Raw genomic sequence first — 15,200 nt, 5'->3', positions numbered from 1 at the left:
AACACGAACACAATTTGTCCCTGAAAGTTTAAATTTAAAAGTAAATATAAAAGACAAAAATAATTAGTCCCAGGCATTTACGACGGCGACTATGTAGTGTGTTGCTGTTGTACACCCGGACACACCGTTGTAGACTGAAGGAGAACTGTGAAAGGTATTGAACACGCTGATATTTTTGCTCAAATATAGCAGCGATATCGTACGCTTGTCACGTTGTTTGTGCATTAAAACGTTACTGCACGTATTGCCTCGTCGTACCAAAATTAGAATTTCCGCCACGAATGTTTTATTTTATAAGCCCCGCCGCCGGTTTGAAAAAAGAGGCGGTGGTTATGAAAACATGCACACTTTCATCAGAACCGATCGGGGCACATGATTGAACCATAAAGTAACTCGTATTGGAATAATAGTTAACATTGTGCCTTTTTCCTTCAAATCCAGACAACTAAAAGTGTGCTACAGTTTAAATCTCGGAGCCGAGACCTTAGACTGACGTAAGTTCCCTCAAACACGCTGATGATGATGCTCTGTTAGCATGCTAATGCTACTAATACACACAGCTGTCCTGTACTATATACTGTATATATGGATCTAACTTCCACGAACCGATTTTGATAATTGGCACTATGTAGTGCATATCGATTCATTAAATTCTCAATTGCTTTGCAATGACACACTACCAGCCTTTAAATGCCACCTTTACCTTGATGTTGATGAATAGGTTTGGCATCAGATTGTTGCAATGAAGTCCAAGAAGAAGAAGAGACAGGATGACTTCCAGAAGGTCAAGTTAAAAGTGGGAAAGAAGAAGCCCAGAGCTGACAACGCCACCAACACAAACTTCCGAACGAAGGGAATACATCTACCTGAGCAGCTGAGGACGGACACCAGTGGTCCCACCACTCACAGACAGCTTGGCATCAATGTAAGTCCAGTGTCAGTGCCTTCAGGATGTAAAGCACCGCTCTGGAATTTGCGTGCTTTCTTTACCAGGACCTGTTGTCCCAGCTTCACCATTACAACGCCAACGTGAAACACGGTGCCTTGCTGGGTTTGAGAGAGCTGCTGTCGTTGAACCCGTCTCTGTTAGAGCAGCATCTGTCACGTTTGCTCTCAGAGGTGGCTGCTGTGTTCACTGACAAGGATGGAAACGTTCGTGTGGCCGCCACACGGGTGCTCAGGTTAGTGAGTCAACTGATTATGTAAATGACTATTTTTTTAGCCTTCCCGTAACTGCTTCTGATCAAATAACAACTTGTGTTTCCAGTACATTTATTTGTGGCGGTCCACTACAAATAAATTTAAATCGCCACTGATCAATTTGGCCATGCTTTGCACTCACCATTGTGCCTCATCCCATAACAGATTCAGATCAAATAATAACGTGTGTTACAGGGGTTTCCAGTACATTTATTTGTGGCGGTCCACCACAAATAAATTTAAATCGCCACTGATGAATTTGGCCATGCTTTGCACTCACCATTGTGCCTCATCCCATAACAGATTCAGATCAAATAATAACTTGTGTTACAGGGGTTTTCAGTACATTTATTTGTGGCGGTCCATCACAAATAAATTTAAATCGCCACTGATGAATTGTGCTCTTACTTTGCACTCAGTTACTAGGAGGCCAATTGTGCCTCATCCCGTAACAGATTCAGATCAAATAATAGCTTGTGTTACAGGGGTTTCCAATATATTTATTTGTGGCGGTCCACCACAAATAAATTTAAATCGCCACTGATGAATTTGACCCTACTTTGCACTCACTTACAAGGAGGCCCATTGTGCCTCATCCCGTAACAGCTTCAGATCAAATAATAACATGTGTTACAGGGGTTTCCAGTACATTTATTTGTGGCGGTCCACCACAAATACATTTAAATCGCCAACGATGAATTTGGCCATGCTTTGCACTCACCATTGTGCCTCATCCCATAACAGATTCAGATCAAATAATAACTTGTGTTAAAGGGTTTCCAGTACATTTATTTGTGGCGGTCCACCACAAATACATTTAAATCGCCATTGATGAATTGTGCTCTTACTTTGCACTCACTTACAAGGAGGCCCATTGTGCCTCATCCCGTAACAGCTTCAGATCAAATAATAACTTGTGTTACAGGGGGTTCATTTGTGGCGGTCCACCACAAATACATTTAAATTGCCACTGATGAATTTGGCCATGCTTTGCACTCACCATTGTGCCTCATCCCGTAACGGCTTCAGATCAAATAATAACTTGTGTTGCATGGGTTTCCTGTACATTTATTTGTGGCGGTCCACCACAAATAAATTGAAATCGCCACTGATGAATTTTGCTGTTATTTTGCACTCACTTACTAGTAGGCCCATCGTGCCTCATCACGTAACAACTTCAGATCAAATAATAACTTGTGTTACAGGGGTTTGCAGTACATTTATTTGTGGCGGTCCACCACAAATAAATTTAAATCGCCACTGATCAATTTGGCCATGCTTTGCACTCACCATTGTGCCTCATCCCATAACAGATTCAGATCAAATAATAACGTGTGTTACAGGGGTTTCCAGTACATTTATTTGTGGCGATCCACCACAAATACATTTAAATCGCCACTGATGAATTTGGCCATGCTTTGCACTCACCATTGTGCCTCATCCCATAACAGATTCAGATCAAATAATAACTTGTGTTACAGGGGTTTTCAGTACATTTATTTGTGGCGGTCCATCACAAATAAATTTAAATCGCCACTGATGAATTGTGCTCTTACTTTGCACTCAGTTACTAGGAGGCCAATTGTGCCTCATCCCGTAACAGATTCAGATCAAATAATAGCTTGTGTTACAGGGGTTTCCAATATATTTATTTGTGGCGGTCCACCACAAATAAATTTAAATCGCCACTGATGAATTTGACCCTACTTTGCACTCACTTACAAGGAGGCCCATTGTGCCTCATCCCGTAACAGCTTCAGATCAAATAATAACATGTGTTACAGGGGTTTCCAGTACATTTATTTGTGGCGGTCCACCACAAATACATTTAAATCGCCAACGATGAATTTGGCCATGCTTTGCACTCACCATTGTGCCTCATCCCATAACAGATTCAGATCAAATAATAACTTGTGTTAAAGGGTTTCCAGTACATTTATTTGTGGCGGTCCACCACAAATACATTTAAATCGCCATTGATGAATTGTGCTCTTACTTTGCACTCACTTACAAGGAGGCCCATTGTGCCTCATCCGTTACAGCTTCAGATCAAATAATAACTTGTGTTACAGGGGGTTCATTTGTGGCGGTCCACCACAAATACATTTAAATTGCCACTGATGAATTTGGCCATGCTTTGCACTCACCATTGTGCCTCATCCCGTAACGGCTTCAGATCAAATAATAACTTGTGTTGCATGGGTTTCCTGTACATTTATTTGTGGCGGTCCACCACAAATAAATTGAAATCGCCACTGATGAATTTTGCTGTTATTTTGCACTCACTTACTAGTAGGCCCATCGTGCCTCATCACGTAACAACTTCAGATCAAATAATAACTTGTGTTACAGGGGTTTGCAGTACATTTATTTGTGGCGGTCCACCACAAATACATTTGGCCCTATATATATTTGCGTGTGAATCGCTAGCAAAACAGGTGTCCTTTTTACCTCTCAATCTCCCTAAAACAACACAGACTTTAATTGCAGGTATATTTCCCAATCTGTGCCTGCGGAACGAGTGGCCCCCTTTTTCCCCCTCCTCAGTGCCCACCTGTGTTGTGCCATGACTCACATTGAGTTGGGCATCCAAGAAGACGCCATGAAGGTCCTGGACGTGCTGCTGGAGCACTACCCGGCCCTGCTCGCGGCACGGCCCGCCGTCCTCCTCACCAACTTCCTGGAGCTAATCTCTCACAGGCAGAGCAGCACGGGCGCTAAAAAGGACCAGGATCCCAAGGGACGCACGTGGGCCCTCTCGGTCAACCCCTGCAGAACCGTGACCAGCCAGCAGTGGCGCCTCTCCGTGCTCCTCAGGTACGTGGACGGCGTCTGAAAAAGCGCTCGTTCAATGCTTGCTGATGATCTTCTTTGCGTTTCAGGCTGGGACGTTTTCTCCAAGCGGTCGTGGAGGAAAGACCGGTGGAGGATTGTGACACGTCCGTCCCGGCCGAGGGGCTTTTCGGGGTGAGCGGCGAGAGCAGGATCACGCCTCTGAATCTGATCTGGGGAGAACTCGGGAACAGCAAGATTGAAGTTAAGGTGTACGAGCATTCCGGGAGTAAACCAACGCCGCATTCCACTTTCAAACTCCGGTACGAATCCTACGCACACAGTCCTCATTGTCTGAACACCTGGCAACACCAGCTAGCATCTCCACTGGCGTCCTCGTCACACGGGTGGTCTCAAACCACCTTCATCTTGGAGGTGCGTTTGGGGTCTTTATAAATGTTGGAAAACTGACATGGGGCCCCATTTTCGTGGACTTGGAATTCAATGTTTGCGTCAACAAACCACAGCTCCCCCTGCGGTGGTGGCAGCACTCGTGTAGCTCCATAATTATCTTGTTGCCAGGTATTTAGACAATAATGACTATCATTGGGTAGTAAATATATACTGTACATACAAACTGTACACTGTCTATAGTACTGTAATACAAATGCTGACTGACTAGCGTATTTTATCGTCCGTGTAGACCAGAGTCTGAACACGGAGGAGACGGGGGCGAAGGTTTGAACTCGGCCGATGCTGTGCGGAGCTTCGCAGCCACGCTGGTCCCGCTCCTGCTGGAAGTGTGGGTGGAGGCCAACGCCAGCGATTCGCCGAGCAACAACTCCGAGGGCGGTCACCTGCTCAGGCCGGACGCCATGTCGGTCATGTTCCAGGTCTTGACGATTTTGCAGCTGCTCCGCAAACTGGCACCACGGCAGGAGCATCAAGACGCCCTGGTGAGATCAGGGCAGCACCGGGACTCGTGTGTTGATGAGCAGGATTCAAGGCTGACCCCCCCCCCCCCCCGCCCCCCTTATTGTGTGTGTCTAGGATGCGTGGTTCCGGAAAGAATACTTGGGGGATTTCAAGCAGTACTTCATGAAAAACTTTCCCTATGGTCTTCAGGACACGCCCAAACAGAAAAAGAAGGTTAATCTCAAAAGGTAAGAAGTTTTTTTGAATGTAGTTGGAATGTTGTATTGATATTTGGATGGCTCAAAACGCTTGGTTTCAAAAGGCGTGGTAAAAAACGTTCCTTTGTGATGTCACAGAGGCGCCTACTTCCTTAATGCTTCATAGTTAGGAAGCACTTTGGGCATGTGACCAATCACAGTGCAGTGGGCGTGCCCTGGAATAAATTAAAAATGACCGTTTCGACAGGGAGCGCAAAATCAAAGGAAATCCAGCTGGAATAGGTGCAGATGCTGGAAGATCTAAAAAGTTGAGTAATGTGACAACATTGTGTGTATGTGGATAAAAATACACACCAGAGTTTTTTCTTACCGGTTACTTGTTACTATTCTCTGAGTAATAACACTTTCTAAGTGGCGGACAAAATGTTCGATGCCACAGGAAAAATGGTAAAAACCCTCACCTTGACTGTCCTTCCTGCAGGGGTATCCATACGGCGTCGGCCCCCGATGTGAGCGTGGACCCTCTGGCGTTGAACATCACACTCTGCCAGGTCATGGTCTCTCTGGGCCAGAGGCAGGGAGGCGGCCGAGAGGCGGACGGCGGCTGGCTGACACCTCTGAGGACGTTCGTGCGAGACACTCTGGGCGGCGACGTGAAGCTGAGCTACCGGCAGCTGCACATGCTGCTCGGCACCGTGTGGAAAATGGTGCTCACGCAAAAGAGCAAAAGTGAGCCAAAGCGAGAAAGCTAAATTTGCCAATTTAGACGACAGGAATGCGCTAACTCATTTTGTGTGTGTGTGTGTGCTGATCTGGGTTCAGCAGTGACCGAGGACCTGTTTGCGGCGGCGTATGCATACTACCAACAGAGGCACCTAACGCTGCAGACCAGATCTCTCCTGCTGTCCTTCTACAGCAAGATCTACCTCCACGAGCAAGGACATTCACATGTTGCCAGGTGAGCACAATGGAGCACGACATCAACCGGTTGCACGCTGGGAGGAGCTTTAACGCTGACCACCCGTGACAAATAAATACACTTGCCTTGTTTTGAAGGAGCAAAGTGCTGGGTCAGTGGCTGGCGTCGCTTCCTGTGCAGTTGTCCCAGCTGGGCCACCGGAATCCCGGTCTTTCCGCATTGCTTATCCAGTCCATCCAGGCTGCGGCCTCCAGGGGCAACAAAGACCTGCTCAACAGTCTGCAGACGCATGCCTGCAAGCTCTACGGTACGCCATGCTCTTCACGCTCACATGTCCTAATCAGATAGTATAGTGGGGTTTCTGACATGTGCATGATTGGGAATGGGGAATGGGAATGACCCAACAATGGGAATGACTCAACACCGCTGTGGTCATCCTGACACTCATTCATTCATTCATTCATTCATTTTCTACCGCTTATCCTTACGAAGGTCGCGGGGGGTCAGCTCCCAGCTGACTTGGAGCGAGAGGCGGGGTACACCCTGGACTGGTGGCCAGCCAATCACAGGGCACATATAGACAAACAACCATTCACACTCACATTCATACCTATGGACAATTTGGAGTCGCTAATTAACCTAGCATGTTTTTGGAATGTGGGAGGAAACCCACGCATGGCCGAGGGTGGAATTGAACTCGGGTCTCCTAGCTGTGAGGTCTGCGCGCTAACCACTAGCCCACCGTGCAGCCCATCCTGACACTCATATTACCAAATATTGTAGCCATAATCAGATGACATGAGATGCGTCGTCATGCTTGAAGGTCATTTTTGCTACTGAAGGTACAGACGGTTCTTCTCTGTGTTCAGTGGGTGAAAGTGATCAGTCCGTCTGGGTCATTTTTACACTTTCAGGGATCATCCCATCGATTCCCATCCAAAACATGACTGATATCATAGCCTTGTTGGGACATGGTGGCCATCCATAACATCACAATGGCAAAAACACTAATCAAAGATCTTCTATATATGCCAGGGATGCTCTGCTATTGTTAAGCAATAGCCCAAAAGCAGTGGTGAAGGATACTAGGGGTTCTGTTATGGTAACAATCTGCTGTATGTTGGCATAGTAGGGTTGTTGTGATACGAGGAAGCAGCAGCAGGAGGCGAGGGGGAACTTCTGGCAGTCTACCATCACAAGAGTCCTTTTGTCCGAGGTCTTCTGACATCAGCATGTGCGTCAGAGAACGACACACGCACGCTATCAAAGTGTTTCCTGGCATCAAAAAAAATTTTATTTATTTTTTTGCTGCACATGTGCCCGCGGCCTACGAGGCGGTACGTACAAATCTTCTTGGATCTTCTAGACGTCACCGTTAGCGCAGATGAAATCATATCAATGGTTATCAATCTTAAATGGGACTTATGATGCTTTTTACAATGTTGTATTCTCGTTTTAAACCATGACAAAGTTTTCGGAGAATGGGTCGATACAGGCGGGTCCTCGTCTTAGGACACACATTGGACCCCCCCCATCCCCCTCCACACATTTATTATTCAGCATTTGATGATTTTTGGTTACAAAACATATTCAAGGGCTGCACGGCGGTTGAGTGGTTAGCGCGCAGACGTCACAGCTAGGAGACCCGAGTTCAGCTCCACCCTCGGCCATCTCTGTGTGAAGTTTGCATGTTCTCCCCCGGGTACTCCGGTTTCCTCCCACGTTCCAAAAACATGCTAGGTTAATTAGCGACTCCAAATTGTCCATAGGTATGAATGTGAGTGTGAATGGTTGTTTGTCTATATGTGCCCTGTGATTGGCTGCATGGCCACCAGTCCAGGGTGTACCCCCGCCTCTCTCGCACAAAGACAGCTGGGATAGGCTCCAGCATCCCCCGCGACCCTCGTGAGGATAAGCGGTAGAAAATGAATAAATGAATGAATTAACTCATGTCAAAACAGGAAGGTGCTGGTGGTTGATGAACCGATGAATTGAATTTACATTATTTCTTATGGGAAAATTTGATGTGGTTAGCGTCTGTTTCGGTTAGAGTCTGACTAGTCTGGAATAAATGAACGACGCTAACCAAGGTTCCACTGTAATACCCAATAACTGTCTGTGGGGTACGCTCCCACAGCACAAATTTTAAATTGACCACAAAGAGTGCAAAATGACAAAAATCTGTCTTGTATCTCCCCGAAGATCCACAGGAAGGCGCTGTGGTTCTTTTGCCGGTAGAGTCCCAGCAGCGACTGGTGCAGCTGCTCTACTTCCTGCCCAAGATGTCCTGCCCGCTTCTGGCCAACCTGAGCGGCTGCTGCACGGCCGGGCGAATCTCGGCGGGTCTTGCCGGCTCGCTGATTGGCATTTTACACCTGAGGTGAGCTTCTTTGTATCGCTTTTGCTCGGTTTTGCACGCCACGCAGACACACACCGCCGGGGCCAAAACGCGGCGGTAACGCTAATACTGAAATCACGACTGCTTTCCAGATGTATTAAACGCAGAAGTAGAAATAACAACACTGACACTGACGTGTACGTCGGCCCGTGAAGTACCACACTGCCACCATGAGAGGGCAGTAGCGCCCTGTCCCACCGACTCCACGCAAAGCCGCCCGCTCCATCCTGACTTGTTCCTTGTGTCAGCGCGTTAGGGGTCGTCTCGGTCCAACGGGACGAGAGCGTGGCGACACAAAGAGCTCATTTTGGGAAGCTGGAATGCGGTGTCGTCACGGCGAGGGATAGTAGTTTTCTGCTCATCACAAACGCCGTGTTGTGTGCGGGCCGCCGGGGCCGCTGTTGCTCGCAGCCGCTCGTATGTGCTTCAGGGCACGGGCCCCCGTTTCATAAGCGTGCTGCATAAGTAACTCAATGTTTCCTCATAATCTGTCAATTATAGAGGAATGGTGGAACCTCCAAAGTTGAACACAGCGGTTTGCCTACGAGTTGTTCGAATTCGGACCTGACGCAAGTAAGTACGCTGGAACCTTGGTTAGCATCATTCAGTTGTTCTGGGAGGTCTGACTTTAACCAAAATGGCCGCAAACCGAATCAATTTGTCCCGTAAGAAATAATGGAAATCCAATTCATCCGTTCCAGAAAGAAACTTTTTATAGTGTGGCATGCAGAAAAACAATTTAAAAGCATATTAAAATATATAAATGATAAATGAAAAGGATAAAGGAACATTGGGCGTTACTTTTACCTTCACTGGAGACGCCGTTCTTGACAACCGTCCCCAAAGACACCATGTGACACAGAGATCAACCACCACCACCTACTTGTTTTGACATGAGTTGTTTCTTCAATTCAATCATTTTGTACCGCTTATCCTCATGAGGGTTGCGGGTGGTGCTGGAGCGTACCCCAGCTGTCTTCGGGCGTGGTACACCCTGGACTGGTGGCCAGCCAATCACAGGGCACGTATAGGCAAACAACCATTCACACTCACATTCATACCTATGGACAATTTGGAGTCGCTAATTAACCTAGCATGTTTTTGGAATGTGGGAGGAAAACCCGGAGTACCTGGAAAAAACCCACACATGCACGGGGAGAACATGCATGGGATTGAACCCTAGTCTCCTAGCTGTGAGGTCTGCACGCTAACCACTCGACAACCGTGCAGCCGTGCAAATATATTTATTCATTCATTCATTTTCTACCGCTTATCCTCACGAGGGTCGCAGGGGGTGCTGGAGCCTATCCCAGCTGTCTTCGAGCGAGAGGACTGGTGGCCAGCCAATCACAGGGCACATATAGACAAACAACCATTCACACTCACATTCATACCTATGGACAATTTGGAGTCGCTAATTAACCTAGCATGTTTTTGGAATGTGGGAGGAAACCGGAGTACCCGGAAAAAACCCACGCATGCACGGGGAGAACATGCAAACTCCACACAGAGATGACCGAGGGTGGAATTGAACTCGGGTCTCCCAGCTGTGAGGCCTGTGCGCTAACCACTCGTCCAATTGTGTTTCTCATCTAAATTTTTTGAATATATCTTACAAATTCCAGGCCTCAAATGGCCCCCAGGCCAGACTTTGGACATCCCTGAGCTACACAGTAATGCACTTTTCTTTTTTTTTTTTTGTTCCCCAGGTCGTCTCTGAGTGGCTGGTCACTGGGGAGCCAGGAAGCTTCTCTGCAGGATGTGGACTACATCAGCTTCCTGTTCTCCACCCTGACGGGCTTCTCGTGCGACCAGCTCTCCCGCCTGGAGGCGTCCCGTGACGCCAGAGCTCCCGCCTCCCCTCTGTCGCCCCTGAAGCTTCACCGCACCCCGCTGGAGCAGTTCACGCACCACTGGGACGTGGCTGAGGTGTGTTCAGGGTTCCTCTATGTCGGGAGTGCGGCTCGAAAGTTTCGCCAACGCACATCAGCGCAGCCGCAAGTGAGAGAAGACGGGCGGGTAAAACCGAGAAGTTGATATTGTGATTTTCCACATAAGAGCTCAGAGCGCTGAAAGCGTCCCCCGCTTTTATCGCGCGGCGCAGGTTGGAGATGCGCGGTTATCGTCCACGGTGGATATGTACCAGCTCTAATGAGAGCCGGTGGCGTGATGAGAGCGTGACATTTCTGCACTGAAATTACACTTAACGTAGCCAAGCCTCGGGGCGGGTGGTGTGTGTGCGTGTGGGGGGGGGGGGGGGGGGGGGGGGTTTAAGGGGGGGGGGGGACTTGTAATCACTAATTCAGCTCCTCAATTATGGCCTCAGATCCTGCCTCTCTCATTTGCCTGTCGGAGTCAATCACAGCCGAGTGGCGGTAAAGAGGAGGGACGGGGGGACGCGAGGGGGGGGGGGCGGCATTAAGGGACGGACCGTGTCAACGGCGGTCGGACTAATGAGGCGGGATTGTTTCTAATGACGGGGAGAATGTCAACAGGTGCGGCGCCATGACAAACGTTGGCGTGCGCTCACGCGCGTGTTGAAATAAGAAGATCTAATTAGGGGATGATGAAAACGGACGACGGAATTCTGGGAATTATCTGGGAGTGCGGGAAGACGGAGAAGAAAAAAAAGAGTCATATCGCTACATTTTCACCGATGTTGATGAATCTGCGATATTTCATACTTTATATTGGAAATCGTGTGGGCGGCGGTAGCGTCATGATCCGGGGCTGCAAGAGTGCTGCCGCGGTCAGTGGGGGTGCTGCGGTTAACACGTACTTCAAATGAAGCCAGAGTGGTTTTTTTTTCTATTCATATCGGCTTTATCGCCACGTACAGGAAGTGTGTCACCGTCTGGAAACGCTGGGTTCCAAGACTCAGTGCTTTGAGATCATCCAAAATGGCGTCCACGAGTACCTGGTGAGTACCAAAAAAAAACGGGTTTCAGGTCTCGGGGGTTGTCGGCTAACCGTGTGTGTCGCAGACTAAGCTGAGGGTGGTGCCCGACAGCATGGCGGCCGGTCTGCTCAGAACCGTTTCCAGACTCACGGACCCGTCCCTGCTTCCGATGGAACCGGTACTGCGTTTCCTGTCGCGGTGCTGCCTCAGCCTGCTGACTCAGCTGGTCGCCGAGCAGCAGGAGGCGCCCGACGACAGCCCCCACAAAAGGTCCCCCATCGTCTCCTCGCCGCTGTTAAAACGCCGAAAAGGAAGGGACATTTGTTGACATTTTTTTTGGCTTCTTCCTGCAGGGAGGCCGTTTGGGCGGCGTGCGTGACGGCGCTGAGCACCGTGCCCCGCCTCCTGAGGATGGTTTTGCAGATACGTGTGGGGGATTTGGCGGAAGATGAGCTGCCCCAGCTGGGACGGGTGTTGACCATGCTGCTGCAGCACACGCCGCTCACCAACCAGATGATGGCCAACACCGGTCTACTGCAAGAAATAATACAACACCTCACGGTACTTATCGTACGGCCGTCCCGAATATTTATCCGAGTATTTCTTCTTCAGAAATTGAAGTACTTGTGGCCTCGTAAATACGCTTGTAACATTATTACGGCCCTCTATCAGGACTTTTACACTCTGTAGCTGTAATAAGAGGAAACGACTTAACCATAGGGGTGTTATTTTATGTCTACAGGGCTCTAATAATGGGCTTGTCATTGAGCCGAAAGTTTGTCGAATTGGCAGCCCCGTTTCCGTCATGCTGCCGATTCTGATCAACCGTGGGTGACATTGGCGGATACCGTCACTGATCACATGGTTTCACATGGCACATATAGACAAACAACCATTCACACTCACATTCATACCTATGGACAATTTGAGGTCGCTAATTAACCTAGCATGTTTTTGGAATGTGGGAGGAAACCGGAGTACCCGGAAGAAAACCCACTCATGCACGGGGAGAACATGCAAACTCCACACAGAGATAGCCGAGAGTGGGGAAAGACAAAATAAGAAGCCAAAAAGTTACCACTTCCACACAAAATAGGAGGAAAACTCATTCATTTTCTACTGCTTATCCTCACGAGGGTTGCGGGGGGTGCTGGAGCCTATCCCAGCTGTCTTGGGGCGAGAGGCGGGGTACACCCTGGACTGGTGGCCAGCCAATCACAGGGCACATATAGACAAACAACCATTCACACTCACATTCATACCTATGGACAATTTGGAGTCGCTAATTAACCTAGCATGTTTTTTTTTGGAATGTGGCAAACTCCACACAGAGTGGCCCACTTAATTCAATGCTAAAAACTTATATATTCGGATACGTATGGTGTTAGCCTCCTCGATGCTAAAGTGTGACATGTCTTGTGTGCGTTACAGAGGTACTCCTGCGGCGCGACCAGGGAGCAATGGCTGACCGACCTGCTCTACTGTTACAGCGTCACCGTGGCCCACGGCACGTCGGCTCAGCGCGGCAACATTCAAGACATCTACTGACTGAACGCACGACAAACACACACACACACACACCTCAAGGGCGACTGCGCTTTGTACACGAGACAGCGGAACCATGTTTGTATTTTTTATTGTGGTAATAACACTTTTTTTTTTTTTTAATGTTGAAAACAACAGAAAATAAAAGCAATGATACAAATTTTGTGTCCATTTTTTTCCCCAATGAATATTTTCATATTGTAATAAAAAGTAATACTTAGTGTGTTCTAACAAGAAACATGAGAAGGAATGCATTGTGATTCGTGCGTTAGCATTCGTGTGTGTGCGTGTGTGCGTGCAGGTGGGCTATCCGTATGAGCGGCTGTTGATGGAGCGCCTCATTCGCCACAACAGGAGTAAAGGTTATCTCGGTGTGTGTGAGCCGCAGCGCCGACCACGAGAGCGGGGGTGGGGGTGGGGGGCGGAGTTGTGTACGTGCGTGTCTCACAATGGATAAAAAGGTTATCTTTTTTACACGCGTCCTTTCTGCAGACTTAACCCCCCCCGCCCTGTGAGGTCACGCCTCTGATGTCACGCGGCTTCATTTTAGAAAACGGTGCGCCCCGTCCAACAAAAAGGCTTTGCTTGAGAAAACATTCAAACACATCCGTCTCTCGGCACTACGTGTCGATTTTGTGTCCTGGTTGGCCCCGGCCCCCCTGCCCGGCGCTATGCGGCCTCAGGTTGTACGAGAAGCGCCTGGCGTGATTCACGGCTTCGGTCAGGTGCACGCGGTCCAACCCGCTCACTGGATAAGCCACACAAATGTTTAGTCCTCCTTGAAAAGCGCCCGCGCCGAGTGAGTGCATGCGAATGAACTTACGTTGGCTTTGAGTACGCAGAGGGAGGTCCAAGAGCAGCTGGGACCCTCGAAGTGAAGGCCCCCGTATGGCCATGGAGTTTCCTGGAAGGGAAATAGAACACAGCGGACATCTTGAGTCGACGCAGCACTGGTGAATAGCAGGGTTGTAAAAAAGACAGCATGGTTCAACAAACAGGATAAATACATCTGAAAATATAGTGATTTGAAATGTACAATAAACTGGTGTTCTGTTCAATTTGGAGGTTTTTCTCATGTAAAAAATGAGAGCATGATAAAAAAAAATCAGAACCACGCTCAAAAAAATAATATAACCTGCAAGCTGCGTCATTCAACAAACTGTTAAATGTGGAAAAAACATATGAAATGTGCAATAAGATGGGTACACACTGTTAAATGTGCATTTTTTTTCTCATGTACAAAAACTGAAAAACTTTTTCTCATGTAAAAAAATGAGAGCGTGATCAAAAAAAAAATAATAATAATATGACCTACAACCTGCGTCATTCAATAAACAGGACAAATACATCTGGGGGAAAAAAGTAAAATAACATGGTTACACTGTTAAATTTGCAGTTTTTTCTCATAAAAAAAATTAAAAAATTTGCATGATAAAAATCAAAAACTTTTTCCAAAAATAATGTGACCTATAACCTGTGTCATTCAACAAACAGGACAAATAATTCAGAAAAAAATGAACACAATAAGCTGGTTGGACTGTGGTGCAGGTTTTTCTCATGTAAAAAATGAGAGCATGATAAAAAAAAAAAAAAATCAGAACCACGCTCAAAAAAAAAATAACGTAACCTGCAACCTGTGTCATTCAACAAACAGGACAAATAATTCAGAAAAAAATGAACACAATAAGATGGTTGTGCTGTGGTGCAATTTTTTCTCATGTAAAAAATGAGAGCATGATAAAAAAAAATACTAAATCAGTGCTTGTTTCAATATAATGTGGCCTATTACTGCACAAAATACAGGAATAAGAAAGGAATAATATAATAATATAATAATATGACTTACAACCTGATGAGATGGTTCCACTGTTAAATTTGCAGGTTTTTCTCATGTACAAAAAATCTGCATGATAAAAATAAAAAATAAAAAAATAAAAAATAATGTGACCTACAACAAACAGAAAAAATAATTCAGAAAAAAATGAATACACTAAGATGGTTGTGCTGTTGTTGTGCAGGTTTTTCTCATGTAAAAAATGAGAGCATGATAAAAAAATATATATAATAATATGACTTACAACCTGATGAGATGGTTCCACTGTTAAATTTGCAGGTTTTTCTCATGTACAAAAAATCTGCATGATAAAAATCCCAAATAAAAAAAAAAAAATAATGTGACCTACAACAAACAGAACAAATAATTCAGAAAAATGAATACACCAAGATGGTTGTGCTGTTGTTGTGCAGGTTTTTCTCATGTAAAAAATGAGAACATGATAAAAAAAAATACAAAATCAGTGCATGTTTCAATAAATAATATGGCCTATTACCACA

General features: G+C 46.8%; 2 protein-coding genes across 6 annotated transcripts in view; one reads left to right on the top strand and one right to left on the bottom strand.

Moving 5' to 3' along the window:
• The first annotated feature begins 87 nt into the window (after positions 1 to 87).
• tex10 (testis expressed 10) lies at positions 88 to 13,020 on the top strand. 4 transcript variants are annotated; one of them, XM_058084465.2, is made up of 17 exons: positions 88 to 154; positions 442 to 494; positions 722 to 925; positions 994 to 1,181; positions 3,691 to 4,017; positions 4,083 to 4,295; positions 4,676 to 4,928; positions 5,023 to 5,135; positions 5,587 to 5,834; positions 5,928 to 6,063; positions 6,162 to 6,331; positions 8,227 to 8,404; positions 10,132 to 10,351; positions 11,262 to 11,342; positions 11,407 to 11,591; positions 11,675 to 11,882; positions 12,753 to 13,020. In XM_058084465.2, the coding sequence occupies exons 3-17, from the start codon at positions 743 to 745 to the stop codon at positions 12,867 to 12,869; spliced, it is 2,820 nt and encodes a 939-aa protein (XP_057940448.2). In that variant the 5' UTR covers positions 88 to 154; positions 442 to 494; positions 722 to 742; the 3' UTR covers positions 12,870 to 13,020. The 4 variants fall into 4 exon arrangements, with proteins under 4 accessions (XP_057940448.2, XP_057940449.2, XP_078653840.1 ...); XM_058084466.2 differs by lacking the exon at positions 442 to 494 and having other exon boundaries at positions 107 to 154; XM_078797714.1 differs by lacking the exon at positions 88 to 154 and having other exon boundaries at positions 191 to 494; positions 5,931 to 6,063.
• The window catches only part of invs (inversin), a 33,614-nt gene continuing 30,756 nt past the window's right edge, over positions 12,343 to 15,200 (bottom strand). The window contains exons 18-19 of one of the 2 annotated variants that reach the window (XM_058084464.2): positions 13,690 to 13,770; positions 12,344 to 13,614 (exon numbers count right to left, since the gene is read on the bottom strand). In XM_058084464.2, coding sequence (XP_057940447.2) covers positions 13,487 to 13,614; positions 13,690 to 13,770 — 209 coding nt within the window. In that variant the 3' untranslated portion in view covers positions 12,344 to 13,486. Of the gene's footprint in view, positions 13,771 to 15,200 lie in introns of both variants that reach the window. The other variant, XM_058084460.2, reaches the window with a different exon arrangement.

The sequence above is a fragment of the Doryrhamphus excisus genome, linkage group LG17 (genome assembly GCF_037039965.1).
Source record: "Doryrhamphus excisus strain RoL-2023G ecotype Guam linkage group LG17, RoL_Dexc_Guam_v1.1, whole genome shotgun sequence".
NCBI classification, from domain to species: Eukaryota; Metazoa; Chordata; class Actinopteri; order Syngnathiformes; family Syngnathidae; genus Doryrhamphus; species Doryrhamphus excisus.
The sequence above is the reverse complement of the archived record's forward strand: the minus strand, read 5'-3'. Positions and strand labels throughout refer to the sequence as shown.